This window comes from Coptis chinensis, chromosome 7 (assembly GCF_015680905.1).
Source record: "Coptis chinensis isolate HL-2020 chromosome 7, ASM1568090v1, whole genome shotgun sequence".
In the NCBI taxonomy this organism is placed as follows: Eukaryota; Viridiplantae; Streptophyta; class Magnoliopsida; order Ranunculales; family Ranunculaceae; genus Coptis; species Coptis chinensis.
The window spans coordinates 2,235,456-2,257,377 of record NC_141462.1 but is presented as its reverse complement, the minus strand read 5'-3'; the positions used below and the strand labels follow the sequence as shown (position 1 = coordinate 2,257,377).

General features: G+C 37.8%; 1 protein-coding gene and 1 pseudogene across 2 annotated transcripts; both read left to right on the top strand.

Moving 5' to 3' along the window:
- Positions 1-77: 77 nt before the first annotated feature.
- Positions 78-1,789, top strand: LOC147485173 (small ribosomal subunit protein mL103 (rPPR7)-like). The gene has a single exon (XM_086573307.1). It carries the CDS (start codon positions 143-145, stop codon positions 1,367-1,369), a length of 1,227 nt encoding a protein of 408 aa, XP_086429433.1. The 5' UTR covers positions 78-142; the 3' UTR covers positions 1,370-1,789.
- A 15,900-nt stretch (positions 1,790-17,689) lies between these two features.
- Positions 17,690-19,392, top strand: LOC147485172 (small ribosomal subunit protein mL103 (rPPR7) pseudogene; annotated as a pseudogene). Its single transcript, XR_015202522.1, has one exon. The product of XR_015202522.1 is annotated as a small ribosomal subunit protein mL103 (rPPR7) pseudogene (transcript).
- Positions 19,393-21,922: the final 2,530 nt, after the last annotated feature.

Here is a 21,922-nt window from a genome sequence, read left to right as displayed (position 1 = left end):
GACTTGTGAACACTGAGCATGATGACCAATTTTTTGGTCGAGACTCAAAAGTCAAGAGTCAAATCTCTGAGTTCTCCAAAACCCTAATAAAACCTGACTCAGCAACACTCCCTTCATTTCTCCCGAACTCCATAACAAAAAAATGGCCTCCCTCCGTTCCTCATTCCGTCACATCCGTCTCTTCTCAACAACAAGTCACCCAACGAACCCCTTATCCCTCTCATCAGTAAAATCAAAACTTCGTGCCGAGCACGATCCAGACAAAGCTTTAGAAATCTACAAAACTGTTTCCAATAACAAAAATTACACATCCCCATTAGCTTCACGTTACACCCAAGACTTAACCATTAAGCGTCTCGCAAAATCTAAGCGTTTTGAAGACATACAAACCTTAATTAACTCCCATAAAAATGACCCAAAGATCAAACAAGAGAATTTTTTCTCTACATTGATTCGGTCTTATGGTATTGCTGGTATGTGTGAAAGTGCATTGAAACTTTATGGTGAAATGGAAGAACTCGGTACGCCTAGATCGTCTATTTCATTTAATGCTTTGTTAGTTGCTTATAATTTTTCAAGAAAATTTGATGAGGTACCTAAATTGTTTAGTGATATGTCTGAAAAGTATGGTATTGTTCCTGATAAGATATCGTACGGTATTTTGATTAAGGCGTATTGTGAATTGAGTTTGCCTGAATCGGCTTTTAGTGTTATGAAGAAAATGGATGCCAAGGGTATTGAGATTACTGCTATTGCTTATACTACGATATTAGATTCTTTGTATAAGAATGATAAGATTGAGGAAGCTGAGAAGCTATGGAAAGATATGATTGAAAAGGGGTGTTTGCCTGATGTTTGTGCTTATAATGTGCGAATAATGAATGCCCATCGAGGGAAACCTGAAGGTGTTTTGGGAATAATAGATGAAATGAGTAATGCGGGGTTGAAACCGAATATCATTAGTTATAACTATCTTTTTACTTGTTATTGTAAGAATGGTATGGTGGATGAGGCTAAGAAGGTTTATAGAGATCTTGTAGAGAATGGGTGTTCTCCTAATGCTGCAACATATAGGTTGCATATAGATTGCCTATGCAAGAATGGGGAGTTTGAGGAGGCGTATAAAATTTTTAAGAAGAGTGTGAACAAGGATAAGATTCCAGCTTTTGGGACAATAAGGGTTTTAGTTGAAGGGTTGGTGAAGGATAAGAAAAGGAAGGAAGCTAGGGAATTTATCAGAACTGTGAAGAAGAAATTTCCGAATAATTTTTTGAATGCTTGGAAGAAACTTGAGGTGGAACTTGGTTTGAATATGGATGAAGAATCTTCAGCACAAGAGAAGCCTTCTGCTGTTGCTGCTGCTCCTTAATTGAAGAGTTGGGGGTCATATATGTCCTGTATGCGGTATGGGACTTGATGCTTTGATTTGGATGGACTTGGATATACATCCATTGAAATCATGAGGGAAGGCATCTGATATTCTGACATGCTCTTTGTTGGCTGAATGTTTGACATCGCCATCGGTTCATAAGAGGCTACAAGATGAAGATGGAAAAGAAGATGTTTTTTGTGTTTGCTAGTGGGTTGGCGGATTTTCGGGGTTGTGAATGATTTCCCACTTGTTATTCTGCATTGTGGTCGTCTATTTTTAACGTTTTGAGTTTGTGGAAGAAATTTACCCAGTCATGTAAGAATTTCGATAATCTGCCAATATCGGTGAAATATCGGCACTTTGTAATTTGGACTTTGGACTTTGGACTATTGAAGCACCGGCATCCTCTTTTTTATACATCTTGGGCTGTGGCCCACATGATCCCAATCCATTGGCATCTCCTATGAGCGAGTTCGAGCTGAGGTTTAGGGTGCTCGAGTCTAGCTCGTATGGGAGTCGAGTAGCTTGGTTTTGTTTAGACTTTAAATTTGAAAACAAGCTACAGATAAGTGAGCATAAATTTGATATAAAATGATGACTAGAGACGAAAATAACATGCGAAGTTAAATATAAACAAAATATAACCGTGTGATTACAATTCATTAAAATCATAATTAAACACTACATAACAAGTATTGTAAGGTGTGGTGTACACACTATGATTACAATCAATCGTACCATCAATATGTGTTAGAAAAATTGATTTGCTTTGCACAAATACATTGAGATATGAATGAGTAATTTGTCTCCCAAATTACCCCACTTGAGATGAAATGGGTTTCTTTTGAAAGAGTACGTGAAGTGATAAAAACTAGTTTGGAAACAGTATATTATGCCGAAAATGTGCGACCTTTCGAAATGTGCACTGGTTCGAAACAGTATATCATGCCGAAAATATGTAACATTTTGAAATAAGCACTAGTTTGAAAACAGTGTTTTATGCCGAAATGGTGTGTCTTTTCGAAACATGTGATTTTTCAAAGAGTTGTTTACTTTTTTCCAAGAGTCATTGTGTTGTTTCGAAGATGCATCACTCATCTATAAATAGTTGATGAATTTGGAGAGAAAGACACACTAGATCATACCGAGTTATAATATTTCTCTTCTCCCCCTGTTCTTAGTCAAATACTATGTTGTGTTTGCTGATTCTATAGAATTGAAGTACTAGCTTTCTATAGAAGGAAATATGTTCTATCTTGGGAGACAGTTTCCCATCAACCTTCAAGCACAGTGAGGTGAAAAATCTGTCTTAAGGACATAGTGAATCTTTATTAGCCTCGGATTTAATCATTGGTAAATTAAATTCATTAGTTGCACTAAAAGATTTGTTTGTTTGTTGAATTAAATGTTTGTTCATGATATATTTGTTATATCAATTTGATTTTTTTGTTTACTTAACAATAAATATATTTTTGGAATAAGTTTCCTACAAACTTAAGACATATTCTCTTTTCCGGTTTACATTTATTGTGAAAAAGAGTGTAGGTAAGTATTGGCGCATTTAGAAAGGCATTGAAATTGTGCCGGAAGGCATGGTCACTTACTAGAAGTTTTCTTTTTTTGTGATCCTAATTCCTTCTACCTTTTTAATCTCTTTGTCTTAGTATTCTCTTTTATGTTTAGGCGTTTGAATTGCATTTGAATTAGTACATGTTTGAAACAGCCATTTTAGAACTATAAACTACTAGGCGCCAGATTTCTACAGGGTACCTCACTTTTGAAACAAACTTTATGTCTTCTTGCACAAACATCATGCATTTTTTACACCCAAATTTAGATTGCTTTCTTAGATTAGATTATGTAATTTTCCTCCTTTCTCAGCCAACAAAGGAAACGTCCATTTAATTTTAGTTGGACTGACATTGATTGTGTCCTCTCTTTCTTAAGTATGCGGTAAACCATGTATTAATTCTAAGCTTTTCTGTTGTGTGCGTTTTGAAAGGTGATAGCATTGTAAGCTTCGAGGACAATTACCACCTGTGTGGGAAGTTAGTGAAGGTTGAAGGGAATGGGTACCAAAGCAATAGTCCATGAAGTGAAGTAGCTCGATACCATATAAGTTCAGTTCAAGTTGTTATTGGTGCTGGTTTGTTTCTTTCCTGATGTATATATCGTATCTTTAGCAAAAAGAAATTGGTTGAGTTAACTTTGACAGTTTCTACTTAACAGTTCAAATAGTATGTGGTGGTTGACTTAACTTTGACACTTTCTACTTAACAGTTCAAATAATGTATGGAGAGGGGCCAACATAAAGAAACTAGGGGAGCATTTGCAATTTTTTATTCTCTTTTAAGTGTTGAATTTTTTTGTTCCCAATCAACCGTTGCATTCTGGTGTGCTTATTGTGATGAAATTGTTTTGTAGGAGAAATATATTTGCAATTACTCATCTTTTCTTTTTGTTTGTCATTGGTTATGTTGTGAATAAAAAACTGCGGAAACAATGTTACCCACAACAAACGGATCAATCCAACACAAGGATCGATCATTCTCAATAGACAAGACTTCAACACCCTCCAAGCAATCTCCCAACACTTCTCAATATCAAATAACAAGCATATAAAGTAAAACAATTAATGTAAAAGAAGAACAAACCACAAGGCGAGATATATCGTGGTTCGACAATTTGCCTACGTCCACTTCGCGAGTTCCAAGCTTTACTAGATGTCCGAGTAACAGATTACAAGTCTCTCAATTCACTCACAAAGAATGAACACTCAACTCACAAAAGAATTGCTCTCTTTGTAATCTCTCTTTTTTTGGTTTTGGAAAAAGTTAGGTTTTCCAAAACCTTGATTTTGTTTTTATACCAAAAACAAATTTTTCGATTCTTGCGAGGCCCACGAAAAACCCACGAAAAAACAGTCTTGGCGCGGTGGCTCTTGTCTCAAGGCTCTTTGCGCGAGTCGCTCTCTATAAGCGCCGGTGGCGCTCTTGACTCAGGCTCTTGGGGCGCAGTGTGCGCTTCGCTCACGAAGCGCAGTGCACTCGAAAGCGTGAAATAGAAAAAAAAAAACATCATTTTTTCTCTACATTCTCCACCTCGGTGAGGTTTTAACACATAAAACCAAGCCGAACACATCCAGCAAGAACACATCCAGTAGGAACACATCCGGCAAGGGAAGACTGCGTCAACTACCCCGGCGGCTATGCCCTACGAGGGCTCTTTCAAACATGTAGGATTTGGAGCAAGTCTAAACAGTGTTGGAACTTAACACCGGTGACAACTTTCGTCAGCATATCAGCAGGATTGTCATGGGTGTCCACTTTCTTAAGTGCAACATCACCATCCTCAACGACATCCCGTATAAAGTGATAACGGACATCAATATGCTTGGTCCGAGCATGATGAACTTGGTTCTTCGCCAAATGAATAACACTCGACTATCACAATACAAAGCAACAACACTTACGCTCGATACCCATATCATCTAGAAGACCTCGAAGCCATAATGCCTCTTTTCATCCTCTGCGCCATTTGCCATATACTCTGCCTCCGGTAGTAGATAGAGCAATCAGAGCTGTAGCATAGACCTCCAACTAACCGGTGCACCATGCATCATAAACACATAACCGGTAGTCGATCGTCGTCTATCTAGATCACTGCGCATAATGTCATCCGCGAGGCCCAACAACACACATCCCAGGGGCGTGGAATGAATCTCGAGGCGGTCGCTATCCCGATTCTACTGAAATTTCGGCAGAGTTTCCTTTGTTTAATCGACATTCGTAAACCCTAAAACCTGTCATAACCCATGAACATCTCATAATTCATTCTTCCAACCATATATATATCCAACAACCATATATACTACTCTTAACTTTAAATACTACAGGGATATGACAACATCTACAAAACAAGGAGAACTGTTGCCAAATACGATTATTACATCAAAATGACCTAGCTCTCTATATATACAACAAAAGAAACTAGTCTCTCTCTATACAACCAAAAGTATGAACTTGACTCTATCCTCGTCAAGCATAAGGAAATCCTCCCAAATCACCATAACCGTCATCACTAGGGTTAAGGAAAACCTCCTCCGCAACTGGCTCGTCTGAAATGTTAAGTAGGATGAGCAAACAACTATGCCCAGTAGAAACGCACATAGCCAATAAATAGTTACTTATAGAAAACATTTAAAACATGCAGGGTTTCCATAAAAGTATTCAAATATCGTGACTATATATATACATCACTAACTAGCAGAAATCATCTCGACATGCTTCATTGATATACAAAATATAGTTTTTCACAATCATCATACAACTATTGTGGCCGTTGTATCCTATTAGAATGGTGAGGGTGCGGTACGACCGGGCCCGACCGGGCAATCTCGGTTCAAGATTTTCCGGTGTGAACCATGCACCGTTGTTTTCCTGATTTTAATGGCAGGGAGTTGAAATGCCGTTGTTGTGTTCGTACACACAAAATCCCCAAAGCTTTTAGGGCTCAGGTGGGCCCTGTGACCACGACCCCCATACGGGCTGTCACCTAACTTACGGTGGTCAACCGTTCGACGACACCGCAGATTGATTTCGGATCGACACATCCGTGAGTGGACTAAACTCTCACTCCTCGTCTAAACCTCATCGAGATAGCATGTAACTCCACACAAGCTAATCACCATACAGCGTGACACGTATAAATATGGTTATCTAGAAAAGTAGAAAAGGAATTCCTGGACTACATCCAGTGATGCATCCCTTTAAAGGTGGCCCACCACCTCGAAAGGTGTACACCACGGTTGGAATCTAGAAATGACTCTGCCTCTCGAAATTGCGACAACAGTTCCTTATTTATAGGAATTCACAATTCATTTTCTAAATCCCCTCGTGATAAGCATAGTAATATATATATATACTCGTATTACCGATTGTTTTCAAATACTCTAGTTACATATTTAGTTTTTCTTTTAAAATCTGTTGATTACGTAGGTGTGAGTTCACGGATTCCCATAATCGAGTAAAAATAACCTATGACTCCCAAACGGGCGGTCATAGTAAATAACAACCGATGATTCCCAAACGGCGAATCATCATAAAATAACAACAACCATCCCGAACAATCGGAACCTCCCACCTAGTTACAAACACCGGGTAATCCTTACCCGCGTACAAAATCCATCTCTCTCTCCTCCTGCGAGACAAGAGATGCGAACCCTTCCCAAAACCAGTTTTACTCTTTTAACAAAGAAAACAAATCCCCGCTACCCCGATTTTACAAAACCCATTTCACACGAAAGCTATATATATATATATAGTTTATCGCGAGGAAATACAGTGCAAAACATGAATATCATATATACATGCATGGTTGATACGCAACTATCTATTCCCAATTTAAACAATTCAAATCATGCATGGAAATAAGCATGCTATATATTGGTATGTAGGTTCCTACCTTAGCAAGTTCCGTTCTCCTCAATCCCACTTAACCGAATCAAGCTCGCTTAACCGAATCAACTCGAATTCACTCCTATAACAGCATATACATATACGTCGGTTGTTAGAATTGATCGAACAACGAGGAATTCTTAACTAGTGTAAGCCGAGAAGAAATCTCGACGTTAAGAATTTGGTTTCGGATAAATTTTCATCTAACTACCGTTAACAGAGCTACATGCCATTTCTCGCATCGCTATTCTCTGCGGTCTCTCTACTATTTCGGGCCATGGCGGCCCCTCATATCGACCTTGAATCCTATCGCATCCCAATTCCAAGTCCAAATTTCAACTACAACCAATCTCACGCCCTTTGATTCATATTAAATCTAACAATAATATCGGGGGTGTTCCTTATCCCTCACTCATTACTCAATCAAATCTTAAACAGTTATAAACTGACATGAATTGCTCGAAATTGGAGTGAATAACCAAAATTCTTACCAAGTCAACAACAAAATCGCTCCTAGCTTTCTCCTCCACCAAAATCGCTCCACTCTATCTCCACCAACAGCTACTGTCGACATTACAAACACCCCCATTCAATTAATTCCATCTATACACCCCTAATCCATCGAAATTTAGTTTAAATATCTATTTAGGAAGAAATTAAACTCACCTTTTACCTCGATACGACGCGATTTCCAGAAATTTCGAATCCCCACTCTCGCGTTCAGTGTTGACAAGGTTTGGGTGTGAGGAATTGAGGTTTTAATCACCGAATTTGGGAGAATTTGAGTTTCTCTCTCCTAGGGTTTAAGAGATTGGGAAATTGGTGAAGAAGAAAAGAAATTGGTGCGATTTGGTTTTTTGTTTGGTGCGTTTTTTTCTGTTTCGCGATTTCGTTCTATTTGGGCCGATATATTTAGGCCCAAGCCCAATATATTCCAATTAAGCTTAAAGTCCTAATACTCCTAACCACTAACTCATTTGACGTCGCGTCGTAATTATTTTTCGGCCCATCCCGCTAAATTTAATCTTCTATATTCTATCTCACCGCAGGCTATAACAATAACCCACTCATGCGTGTAAGCTGTTAACTTCGTTCGGCCGAACGCGAAAACCGCTAACCGACATTTTTGGTCAAATTTTCGTATAAGATTTGCTTATCTAACGGGGCTTAGGAGTCGGAGTTAAGTTTCCTTAAGTTATGTACGTTTGAAGTATAAACCCGACGACCAATTTACATAAACGACCCTAGATTTAATATGAAATTTACAAAAATACCCTTAATAATAATTCAGGACTTTACATAATCAGAATCCACAAACCCACTGACATAACAAGTGCCTCCACCATAAGCTAATCCCACATCCAAGGTACCCTTCAAGTACCTTAGTACTATACCCATTTCACTGCCTCCCAATGCTGCTTCCCAGGATTTGCCATATACCTGCTTATAACACTAATCAGCCTGAAAATGTCTCATGTGTATACCATAACATACATCAAACTACCCATAACACTTGCATAAGGAACATTAGCCATATGTTTTTGTTCCTCCACCGAACTAGGAGAGAACTTAGCTGAAAGCCTAAAATGCCCAGCTAAAGGTGTAGAAACCGACTTTGCATTCTCCATACCAAATCATGAAATTACTTTCTGAAGGTATTTCTTCTGAGATACAACTATCCGTCGCTTCTTCCTATCTCTGTCAATCTCCATGCCCAATATCTTCTTGGCTCCACCTAAGTCTTTCATCTCAAACTCAGAGCTAAGTTGAGATTTCAACTTGTCTATCTCCACCATGCTTTTGGAAGCAATAAGCATGTCATCCACATAAAGCAGGAGATAAATGAAGTCATTAGCACGAAGCCTTCTAAAGTAGACACAGCAGTCATACTTACTTCGAGTGTACTCATGTTGCATCATAAATGTGTCAAAGCGCTTGTACCATTGCATGGGCGGCTTTAACCCATACAGTGACCGATTCAATTTGCATACATGATCTTCTTTCTCAGCAACAACAAACCCTTCAGGTTGTCTCATATAGATCTCTTCCTCCAGGTCCCCATGCAAGAAAGCAGTTTTCACATCAAGTTGCTCTAACTCCAAGTCGAAGTGAGCAACTAAACTCAATAACACACGAATGGAAGTATGTTTGATTACCGGGAAAAATACCTCATTGTAGTCGACTCCTTCCTTCTGTGAGAAACCCTTTGCTACTACTCTTACCTTGTACCCAGTACTGTCGGACTTAGGAAGGACCTCTTTCTTTCTGAACACCCATTTACTGCCGATAGTCCTTTTGCCCTTTGGCAATAAAACTAGGTCCCATGTGTGATTTTTATCAAGAGACTCCATCTCTTGTTGCATAGCAACTAACCAATCTCTGTAATGAGCATCTCTAACAGCTTCCTTGAAACTATCTGGCTCATCATCTTCGATATTCAGTGCATATGCCACTAAATCCACCTGACCATAGTGTTTCACCGGGTTCTCGTGCCCATACTTGTGCACTTCTTTAACTTGTCTCTTTGGCTTAGGGTCAGCCAATACAAGTTGCGGATGCTCTTGCTCTTCTTCCTGTTGCTGTGTGGTTCCATGATTTGGTACCTCATCATGAACCAACCAGTCATCTGCTGCATCAGACAACTCAAGCTCAGTGGCTTGAACTTCTATAGACTCACCATTCTGCCCAGCTCTTTCCGGCTTACTGAAAGATAACACGGAAGTCTCATCAAACGTAACATCTCTGCTGACCAGGAACTTGTGGTCTTCTAGACACCACAATCTGTATCCCTTTACCCCATTTGCGAAGCCTAAGAATATGGCTTTCTTAGCTCTAGGATCTAGCTTGCTCTCCCTCACATGGTAGTAAGCAGTCGATCCAAACACTCGCAAAATACTATAATCACTGGTTTACTGACCACACCTCATAAGGTGTCTTGCAATCTATAAATTTGGGCGGTGACCTATTATCACGGTAACACGACATGGATGGACATTAGACAACAAACATCATCGCCCAATACTTCTTTGTCTAGGACCGCATTAGACAACAAACATCTCGCTCTTTCATATTTTGTACCATTGTCGGTTCTATTCATCCTCTCGCCATTCCATTCTGGCTGAAATGTGCCCATCTGACTATCCCCACACACATGTGTTTGGCAATTCTATGTTTAGCATTCAAAACTCTTGGAAGGGCCCATAGGTATATTTTGTTTTAAACCATTGTATATTTCTTTAAAATTCGCTATATGTTTTTACTTTAAAATTTCCTATCTATATAACGATTCTCAACCAAATGCCTTCCAAACTTCTTAAATGTCTCAAACACTTCATCTTTCGTTTTCATCATATACACCCACACATAGTGGGTATGATCATCAATGAATGAGACATAATAGCGGTTACCTCCTTTTGAAGCCACTCTAGAGGGTCCCCAAACATCCGTATGCACATAGTCAAGGATGCCTGTGGTCGTGTGCTTGCTTGACTTGAACTTGACTCTACACTGCTTCCCATAGACGCAATGCTCACAGAAACCCATACTTGGCTTCTTCAAGTCTTTCAAGAACCCTCGCTTGCACAACTCAGACAAACCCTTTTCACTCATATACCCTAGTCGCATATGCCACATCTTAGTGCATTCAAAATCATCACTACATGCACTATAACACCCCGTGTTTTAATTCTTTTATTTTCCTAATAATAATAATAGATAATAGATAAAATAAAATAGGATAAGTGTTAGTGAAAATAGGAGACGTGGGTTTATGGGATAAACCTTCTTCCCTATTTTGGGGGTTTTGTTTTGAAATGCAACGTAAAAAACGTAATATGGTTGGTCAAAAACACCGCGAGAGTTTTACGAAAAAGGGAGAAGTTTTACTTGACAAATGAAAAGGAAGATTTTTCCCGGTAGGGCCGATAGTCGATAGCTCGGCTAAAGGTGAGTAGCTATTTTTTTGCTATTTTATCGAATTTATGGTTTTCCGTGTATCGGGGTATACCGACTAAGGTTTCGGCCTATTGATACTGCTCATTATCCTATTGTATTGGACTTCGTGCCATTTGTATTATTAAAATTTGTTGAATTTCGGATTTGTAATTAAACCGCCAAAACTTTGTTAAAATTAAATGTAAATCTGTTGAATCTCGACAGACGTCAATGGCGTCAGCCCACAGAAATCGTTTTGTATAATTTAACTCTTTGTTTTGGTTTGTAAACTCCTATGGTTGAAGTGTTGTGGTATATTGGGTTGTGTAGTGCGTGATGTCGGGGCAGTGAAGCTCGGAGGGAGGCGTTAATGGCGTTACTGCCATTACTGTGATACTGGGACTTGGGCTTTTATGCGTTTTTAAAATGGTTTGAACGGTTTTTGTTTGATTTGGTGGGTTGTTGATGTATGTGTGAATGTTGGAATGTGGATGGGGGCTGTTGAAAGGTGGCGAAAGTCATTAATGGCGGCAGTAAAAGTTTTAGATCTAGTTTTGAAGGAGATAGGGATTGAATGATTTGGGGGTTTTTGTTTTTATTAAAAGTGTTTGGTTTTTGATAAGGAGTAAAATCGGTTTGATGAAGTGAGGAGTGGTGGCCAATTTTTGGTGGCTGGTGGTGGAGGAAGAAGGTTGGAGAAGATGAACAGTAAATCTCGGTTGGGCTTTGGGCCTAAACCTTTTGGTTTTGTGTGGGCCAAAATCTAATTTAGTTTGGGCAGGATTTTTGTTAAGTTGTTAGGGGTCGGACCACATTAGTTATGTTGGGCCATTTCTATTTTTGTTTTGTTTTGGGCCCGATTTTAGTTTGTTTTGTTTGGGCCTTCTCCCATTTGTTTTCGGGCCGAACTCAGTTGTGTTTTGGGCCAGTTCAGTCTGAAGTTTTTGGGCCAGTTTCTAATATTGCTTGGGGCTAGTCCATAGGACTTAAAATAGATCTTTTTTGGGTCTTTCAATGTTTAGACTTTCGGGTTCTGAGGTTTGGGCTTGGCCAGTTGGGTCCGAATCATTACTTTAGTCATGAGCCCATGAGCCATGCACATTTACCTTAGCTATGAACCACGGCTATGACCCTGAACCTGTTGAACATGAAAACGACAGTTTGACTTTGACAATGACGTGTTGACTTTGATAATGATGTGTTGACTTTGACCAGAGTTGATTGTTGACCAGGGTTGACTTTGACAAGTTGACCCAATTTGACCTTTTAACTCGGATTATGATTCGGTCTATTAGGATAGGTCTAGGGCTATTAGCATGCTTGGCTTTAGGCTAAGACCTTTCTATATATACATGTGTACGTGTATTAACTACTCGGTGATTTTGTAGTATTTTATGATATGCAACGTTATGACACTTAGACATCCATGAAATGAATAACGCGTAAACCAAAAATACATTTATCAAGGTACTCATTCGTTCTCTGAAATGATATATACAATAAAGTTCAATAATGTGTAAACAATTTACCGCAACCTTTTAGAACTCTCCACGCCTAAAGTTTTGGAATTGAGTTTTATGACTGTTGATGTCATATGTTAGGTGGGCATTTATTGAATGTGCCATGAATGACCAGATTGTTTGGACTGCCCTAGAGAGGAACTAAGGTATTCGCCTTGCGGGTTAGTGGTATTAATTTGATTATGTGAGTGTTTGGGTTTTCTTTTGAATACCTAATATAATATCTACATATGTTATATAGAAGTTCTAACTTTCTTTTGCAGGAGGGTATGACTTAATAACATTTTGTGCAGGGACGCGGTCCTACCCTTATATAGCAGTGGATATCGGTAAGTTTTAATTAAATGATTTAGATATTAAAACGAGTTATTTGAATGAGTTAATATAATGGAAGTCTTGCTTGAAAGAAATTATGCGGTTAAAATGACGGAACTACCTGTCTTCCAAGCTGTGAATGATTAAGTTATGGGATAATATAAAGTGATTGTTTGAATAATTAAAAGTATGATAATGGTTTTATGTGGTTAGTCTACTCATACCAAAGAAATTCCATTTTGTCAACCCATGTTTGCTTTGTTTTGGCAACGTGGGTGTGTTCTTGGGAACATAGGTGGAAGGCAGTAGGACCGCGGCGTTTGATTTGGGATTCTTGCCTGGAGCAGTCCGTTAGTTTTCTTTTAGGTCTGATCTTTTGAAAGTATGTAATAACGTAGTTTTCTTTTCATATAACATTTGAAAGTATGTAATAACGTAGTTTTCTTTTTATATGACATGAAAATACGATGTTGAAGACCTGTTATTCTTAGGGTGGTTTGATGTTTTATTGGGACGGAAGATAGACTTTTTATAAAGTAATAAAGAGAATTTTGGAGATGATTTTTGTTGTTAAGATTCTTTATGATGTGGGTTTTAGGTTTTGACATGTGTTGTATCCACCCCGTCATAGCCTGAGTTTTTAGACAATTGAACATAGTGATGTTTGAGATATCTATATTTCAAATATTCATTTATTTTAATTGTTTAGAAAATCGGGCTGTGACATGCACCCACTGCTACATCGCCTATCACTGTACTACCCATCAAAGTATATAAGGTTCCGTGTCTTTGACCCTTCATAACTGTTAAAGAGCCACTGACAATCTTTAGGACTCCACCTTCGCCCACAAACTTGTGGCCTTTGGAATCCAAGGTACCAAGAGAAATAAGGTTTTTCTTTAGCTCAGGGACATGCCTCACATCAGTTAAAGTTCTCACTATACCATCATGCATCTTAACCCGTATAGTTCCAATTCCTACCGTCTTACAAGCAATGTCATTACCCATCAAAACGGAACCACCATTAATGCTCTCATAAGAAGTAAACCACTTTCTATTCGGGCACATATGGTAGGAACATCCGGAATCAAGAATCCACCTTTCGGCCATATAGTCTTGTGTGGACACACAGAGACTCAACTCGTCCCCTTCAGAGCCTGAAGCATAACTTGCCTCAATTTTTGCCTTACCTTTCTTCTTACCATCTCTCTTTCTTCGGGTGAGGACAATTACTTGCGTAATGTCCCCTTTCCTCACAATTGTAGCACTTCACATGTGTTAAAGGCTTCTTTGACTTGGACCTAGACTTCTCATTGCTTGTAGAAGCCTTTTCATACGACCTTCCTCTTGCCACTAGCCCCTGACCTGCATCAATGTTATTCTCTACACGTGTCTTCTTCATCAACTCATAAGAAAGAAGTACACTCTGAACTTCGTCAAGATCGACGTCTTCTCTGTTCATAAATGTAGTCATTAGATGCTCATAGCTTTCTGGCAAGGAGAATATTAAACATGCCGCTTGATCCTCATCATCCATCTTCATACCAACATTCAAATAATCCGCTAGACGTCGACGGAACTCACTAACGTGCTCTTGCATCGTTGAACCATCAACCATCATGTACCGATAAAGACGCTTCTTAAGGTACATCTCGTTCGTCATGCTCTTGGTCATATGCATAGACTCTAGTTTGAGCCAAATACCGGCAGCGATATTTTCTCCCATCACACTATACATGACCTCATTTGCAAGACATAACCGGATTGATGAACAAGCCTGAAGATCGAACTCTTCCCAATCATCATTACTCATACTTGCCGCGCCTTAGATTTAATCCCTTTAAAAGCCTTGTGCAAACCTTGTTGGATGAGGATGTCCTTTTACTTGGACTTGCCAAATCCCAAAGTTATTCTTCCCATTAAACTTTTCTACTTCAAACCTTGCGTTTAACATCTTGGGAGCCATCTTTCAAGTTACACACAATAACCCAAAAAAAAACAGTTTCACCTCGGAATTTAATCGAACGCCTTGTCTATACAAATTTCGAAAGCACTAAACTCAAAAAATCCTAGGTCGTAAACTCAAGCTCGATACCAATTGTTGTGAATAAAAATTGCGAAAACAACGTTACCCACAACAAACGGATCAATCCAACACAAGGATCAATCCTTCTCAATAGACAAGACTTCAACACCCTCTAAGCAATCTCCCAACACTTCTCAATATCAAATAACAAGCATATAAAATAAAACAATTAATATAAAAGAAAAACAAACCACAAGACGAGATATATCGTGGTTCGGCAATTTGCTTACGTCCACACTGCGAGTTCCAAGCTTTACTAGGTGTCCGGAGTAACAGATTACAAGTCTCTCAATTCACTCACAAAGAATGAACACTCAACTCACAAAGAATTGCTCTCTTGTAATCTCTCTCTTTTTTGGTTTTGGAAAAAGTTAGGTTTTCCAAAACCTTGATTTTGTTTTTATACCAAAAAACAAATTTCGCAGTTACTGTAGCGAGGCCCATGAAAAACAGTCTTGGGCGCAGGTGCGCTCTCTCTGAGCGCAGGTGGCGCTCTTGTCTCCAGGCTCTTGGGCGCAGGTGCGCTCTCTCTAAGCCCAGGTGGCACTCTTGACTCCAGGCTCTTGGGCGTAGGTGCGCTCTGAACATGAAATAGAAAAAAAGCATTCCTTTTTCTCTACAGGTTCTTATTGCAAGTTATACTAACTGTCTAGATCAAGTACCATGAAAATCTAGGTCTACTTCTTAGTTTTGTATGGAATTTGATATTGCAATCATTGATTAATGAAATTAAAAGAACAAAAAAAAACAATTAAAAATGGAAAAAAAAATTGACTATGTTGTTAGTTACTTTGTTTGCATAAGGTAGCATGGTGTATCAAAGAGAAACTTCACATAGGATTCATTGCTCACATGATGTATTAAGTTTGATTTGGAGTTATAGTATGTAAAGTGTAAAATCCAACTGTAATTAGTTATCTAAGCTGTCAATCTACAAGACAGAGGTTAGATTTACTTATTCTTATTAGATTGGTGTGAAATGTGGACCAGGACCACCATAGATGATCAAGGTAGCTTCTTGATGATTTCGTCTTTTACTGTCATATATTTTAATTCATCATGTATGTTGGTTCCCTTCATCACCTCTCATATATTTTACTTAAATCATATATCATCTCACCTCTCTCTATAGCCCATGAAAATAAATATAAAAAAACACCATGTTCCCTTCCCTTAATCACCTCCCACACACCCTCTTTATTTTGTTCCTTTCAACTTATTCTAATCCTTTTATTAATGAACCAAATAGCAAATTTGTATTTTTCAAGGAACCAGATTTAGAGCCATTGGTTCCTGCGTACCTTTCGACATTCCATTTCTAATAAGTTTGGTGACCCTGAACAAAGGGCTTTAATGGAGACTTAGGCGAGTGTTGTCTTTGGTTAGTATGAGGTCGGGAATGATCCATATGTGGATTGGAGGAGTGGGATCTTGGGGCATCCTTTTAATGAACACGTTCTTTCTTCCGATGAACAAGTCCTTTTTGCTTCATAGTTTCAGTAACATAGGTGTTAAAGTTTAAAATTTTAAATGGTATAGGAAATAACTTTGTACTACATGTTCAATTTTTCCATTTTCAATATTGTATGTCAGGTAACAATTAATTTTGATCCAATTTGATTTTCACCGATGCAATTTGGTTTTATTGCTTTTTCAAAAAATTAACATTTGTTGACGATTGTAATGAATTTCATATGAGGGTGAGTTTTGATTTAAAATTTTCGGATATCCTTGCCGATATAACATTTTGGTGTGATGCAGATAATTCATGTGGTTATGGAGGGATGATCAGACATTAGGTGAAGTTAAGAAGTTTTTAAAGCCGTATAAAGAAGTTTGGTTTCTTGTAAAAGCTACAAGTTGTAAAATTGGGGTCATATCAAGTTACATGTATTGAGATAAAGAATATTACATTAGAGTTGTGACCGGTTTTATGAGCTGTTGAGATCATAAATGATTTTGGAGCTCTTCCATGACACTGTTGGAACTCATTACTGATTTGGAAGACTAGAAATGATCTATACATAGTGTAGGAAAACAAAGTTGTTGATTATCTAACTAGACATGCAATCTTATCAGTGACTATGTTCTAGCTTTTATAAAGAGACAATGTATTTGTTATGTTTGTTAAACATTTTGTTGAATATGGTCCGGGATAGGAGATTAAGTACCTTATTATGCTGCAATTTAATTAATGTAATAAATAGTTATGTTTTAATACCTACTTTCTTTTCAATGCCCATGAAGAGCAAATTAACTTGAAAAGAAATTTAGCTTCTATTCTACTTTTTATGACATCAATGCAAATCAAGAAATTTCATAGCCATTCGTGCCGAAGGCATGGGTAATACCTAGTAATTTAATATAACGACAAATGTTTGTAGGACAGGTTCGAAAACTAGTTTGGACTTATGCATTAAGCACATTAACCAAAATAAAAACTCGGAAAATTAACAAGCCACACATAATATAGGTTTTGAAATAGCTGGTCGGGCTGCATGACTAGTAACTCTATAAGTCACAAAACTACATAAGAATAATCCGTGAGCGTAGTGAACTCTTGAGGTCGGCTTTAAAAGTCTCTCTAAAATCCACTTCGTTGGTGTCATGCGTACCCCCTCTTCTCTCGCTCACCTCATCTCATTTCGAACTCTTGAGGTTTGTCTCCAAAAGCCTCGCTAATATTCACTTCATTTCTGTTTGTCTGTATACCTCCCCCCTCATCCTTTCTCTACTTCTTCACCATACCCAGCCTCTTCTCTTCTCCCTCTGTCTCAGTCTTCTCTCTTCTCCACCTCCGCTACGCTCACACCCACTACATAGCAGTAAATCTAGTATTGGAGTCGTGGACTATTCTAAAATTACTTCGGCTACCTCCCGAAAAGCTTAACCCATTGAAAAGACCCAATGACCAAATTTGCAAATTCTTCCTTACTCAAGGCTTCAAGGTCAAGAGTCATGACATTTGAGAGTCAAGACTCAAGACCCGGTAATCTAAAATATTCTCAAATCACCAAAACCCTAATAAAACCTCACTCAACAACACTCCCTTCATTTCTCCCCAACTCCAGAACAAAAAATGGCCTCCCTCCGTACCTCATTCCGTCACATCCGTCTCTTCTCAACAACAAGTCACCCAACGAACCCCTTATCCCTCTCATCAGTAAAATCAAAACTTCGTGCCGAGCACGATCCAGACAAAGCTTTAGAAATCTACAAAACTGTTTCCAATAACAAAAATTACACATCCCCATTAGCTTCACGTTACACCCAAGACTTAACCATTAAGCGTCTCGCAAAATCTAAGCGTTTCGAAGACATACAAACTTTAATTAACTCCCATAAAAATGACCCAAAGATCAAACAAGAGAATTATTTCTCTACATTGATTCGGTCTTATGGTATTGTTGGTATGTGTGAAAGTGCATTGAAACTTTATGGTGAAATGGAAGAACTCGGTACGCCTAGATCGTCTATTTCATTTAATGCTTTGTTAGTTGCTTATAATTTTTCAAGAAAATTTGATGAGGTACCTAAATTGTTTAGTGATATGTCTGAAAAGTATGGTATTGTTCCTGATAAGATATCTTACGCGATTTTGATTAAGGCGTATTGTGAATTGAGTTTGCCTGAATCGGCTTTTAGTGTTATGAAGAAAATGGATGCCAAGGGTATTGAGATTACTGCTATTGCTTATACTACGATATTAGATTCTTTGTATAAGAATGATAAGATTGAGGAAGCTGAGAAGCTATGGAAAGATATGATTGAAAAGGGGTGTTTGCCTGATGTTTGTGCTTATAATGTGCGAATAATGAATGCCCATCGAGGGAAACCTGAAGGTGTTTTGGGAATAATAGATGAAATGAGTAATGCGGGGTTGAAACCGAATATCATTAGTTATAACTATCTTTTTACTTGTTATTGTAAGAATGGTATGGTGGATGAGGCTAAGAAGGTTTATAGAGATCTTGGGTGTTCTCCTAATGCTGCAACATATAGGTTGCATATAGATTGCCTATGCAAGAATGGGGAGTTTGAGGAGGCGTATAAAATTTTTAAGAAGAGTGTGAACAAGGATAAGATTCCAGCTTTTGGGACAATAAGGGTTTTAGTTGAAGGGTTGGTGAAGGATAAGAAAGGGAAGGAAGCTAGGGAATTTATGAGAATTGTGAAGAAGAAATTTCCGAATAATTTTTTGAATGCTTGGAAGAAACTTGAGGTGGAACTTGGTTTGAATATGGATGAAGAATCTTCAGCACAAGAGAAGCCTTCTGCTGTTGCTGCTGCTCCTTAATTGAAGAGTTGGGGGTCATATATGTCCTGTATGCGGTATGGGACTTGATGCTTTGATTTGGATGGACTTGGATATACATCCATTGAAATCATGAGGGAAGGCATCTGATATTCTGACATGCTCTTTGTTGGCTGAATGTTTGACATCGCCATCGGTTCATAAGAGGCTACAAGATGAAGATGGAAAAGAAGATGTTTTTTGTGTTTGCTAGTGGGTTGGCGGATTTTCGGGGTTGTGAATGATTTCCCACTTGTTATTCTGCATTGTGGTCGTCTATTTTTAACGTTTTGAGTTTGTGGAAGAAATTTACCCAGTCATGTAAGAATTTCGATAATCTACCAATATCGGTGAAATATCGGCACTTTGTAATTTGGACTTTGGACTATTGAAGCACCGGCATCCTCTTTTTTATACATCTTGGGCTGTGGCCCACATGATCCCAATCCATTGGCATCTCCTATGAGCGAGTTCGAGCTGAGGTTTAGGGTGCTCGAGTCTAGCTCGTATGGGAGTCGAGTAGCTTGGTTTTGTTTAGACTTTAAATTTGAAAACAAGCTACAGATAAGTGAGCATAAATTTGATATAAAATGATGACTAGAGACGAAAATAACATGCAAAGTTAAATATAAACAAAATATAACCGTGTGATTACAATTCATTAAAATCATAATTAAACACTACATAACAAGTATTGTAAGGTGTGGTGTACACACTATGATTACAATCAATGGTACCATCAATATGTGTTAGAAAAATTGATTTGCTTTGCACAAATACATTGAGATATGAATGAGTAATTTGTCTCTCAAATTACCCCACTTTAGATGAAATGGGTTTTTTTTGAAACAGTACGTAAAGTGATAAAAACTAGTTTGGAAACAGTGCATTATGCCGAAAATGTGCGATTTTTTGAAATGTGCACTGGTTCGAAACAGTACATCATGCCGAAAATATGTAACATTTCGAAATAGGCACTAGTTCGAAAACAGTGTTTTATGCCGAAATGGTGTGTCTTTTTGAAACATGTGATTTTTCAAAGAGTTGCTTACTTTTTTCCAATAGTCATTTTGTTGTTTCGAAGATGCATCACTCATCTATAAATAGTTGATGAATTTGGAGAGAAAGACACACTAGATCATACCGAGTTCTGATATTTCTCTTCTCCCCCTGTTCTTAGTCAAATATTATATTGTGTTTGCTGATTCTATAGAATTGAAGTACTAGCTTTATCAAACCTTTACGCGATTTGCTTGAACCAAGTAGATTAGGGGGAGTGATGTCCTGTTAATGTACTTGTATAATCCTTTTCTTTAATAGAATTTTTAACTTACTTAGCAAAAAAAAAAAAAAAAAAATACTAGCTTTCTATAGAAGGAAATATGTTATATCTTGGGAGACAGTTTCCCATCAACCTTCAAGCACAGTAAGGTGAAAAATCTGTCTTAAGGACATAGTGAATCTTTATTAGGTTCGGATTTAATCATTGGTAAATTAAATTCATTAGTTGCACTAAAAGATTTGTTTGTTTGTTGAACTAAATGTTTGTTCATGATATATTTGTTATATCAATTTGATTTTTTTGTTTACTTAACAATAAATATATTTTTGGAATAAGTTTCCTACAAACTTAAGACATATTCTCTTTTCCGGTTTACATTTATTGTGAAAAAGAGTGTAGGTAAGTATTGGCGCATTTAGAAAGGCATTGAAATTGTGCCGGAAGGCATGGTCACTTACTAGAAGTTTTCTTTTTTTTTGTGATCCTAATTCCTTCTACCTTTTTAATCTCTGTCTTAGTATTCTCTTTTATGTTTAGGCGTTTGAATTGCATTTGAATTAGTACATGTTTGAAACAGCCATTTTAGAAATATAAACTACTAGGCGCCAGATTTCTAAGGGTACCTCACTTTTGAAACAAACTTTATGTCTTCTTGCACAAACATTATGCATTTTTTACACCCAAATTTAGATTGCTTTCTTAGATTAGATTATGTAATTTTCCTCCTTTCTCAGCCAACAAAGGAAACGTCCATTTAATTTTAGTTGGACTGACATTGATTGTGTCCTCTCTTTCTCAAGTATGCCGTAAACCATGTATTAATTCTAAGCCTTTATGTTGTGTGCGTTTTGAAAGGTGATAGCATTGTAAGCTTCGAGGACAATTACCACCTGTGTGGGAAGTTAGTGAAGGTTGAAGGGAATGGGTACCAAAGCAATAGTCCATGAAGTGAAGTAGCTCGATACCATATAAGGTCAGTTCAAGTTGTTATTGGTGCTGGTTTGTTTCTTCCTTGATGTATATGTCGTATCTTTAGCAAAAAGAAATTGGTTGAGTTAACTTTGACACTTTCTACTTAACAGTTCAAATAGTATGTGGTGGTTGACTTAACTTTGACACTTTCTACTTAACAGTTCAAATAATGTATGGAGAGGGGCCAACATAAGAAACTAGGGGAGCATTTGCAATTTTTTATTCTCTTTTAAGTGTTGGATTTTTTTGTTCCCAATCAACCGTTGCATTCTGGTGTGCTTATTGTGATGAAATTGTTTTGTATGAGAAATATATTTGCAATTACTCATCTTTTCTTTTTGTTTGTCATTGGTTATGTTGTGAATAAAAAACTGCGGAAACAACGTTACCCACAACAAACGGATCAATCCAACACAAGGATCGATCATCTCAATAGACAAGACTTCAACACCCTCCAAGCAATCTCCCAACACTTCTCAATATCAAATAACAAGCATATAAAGTAAAACAATTAATGTAAAAGAAGAACAAACCACAAAACGAGCGTGGTTCGGCAATTTGCCTACGTCCACACTGCGAGTTCCAAGCTTTACTAGATGTCCGGAGTAACAGATTACAAGTCTCTCAATTCACTCACAAAGAATGAACACTCAACTCACAAAGAATTGCTCTCTTGTAATCTCTTTCTTTTT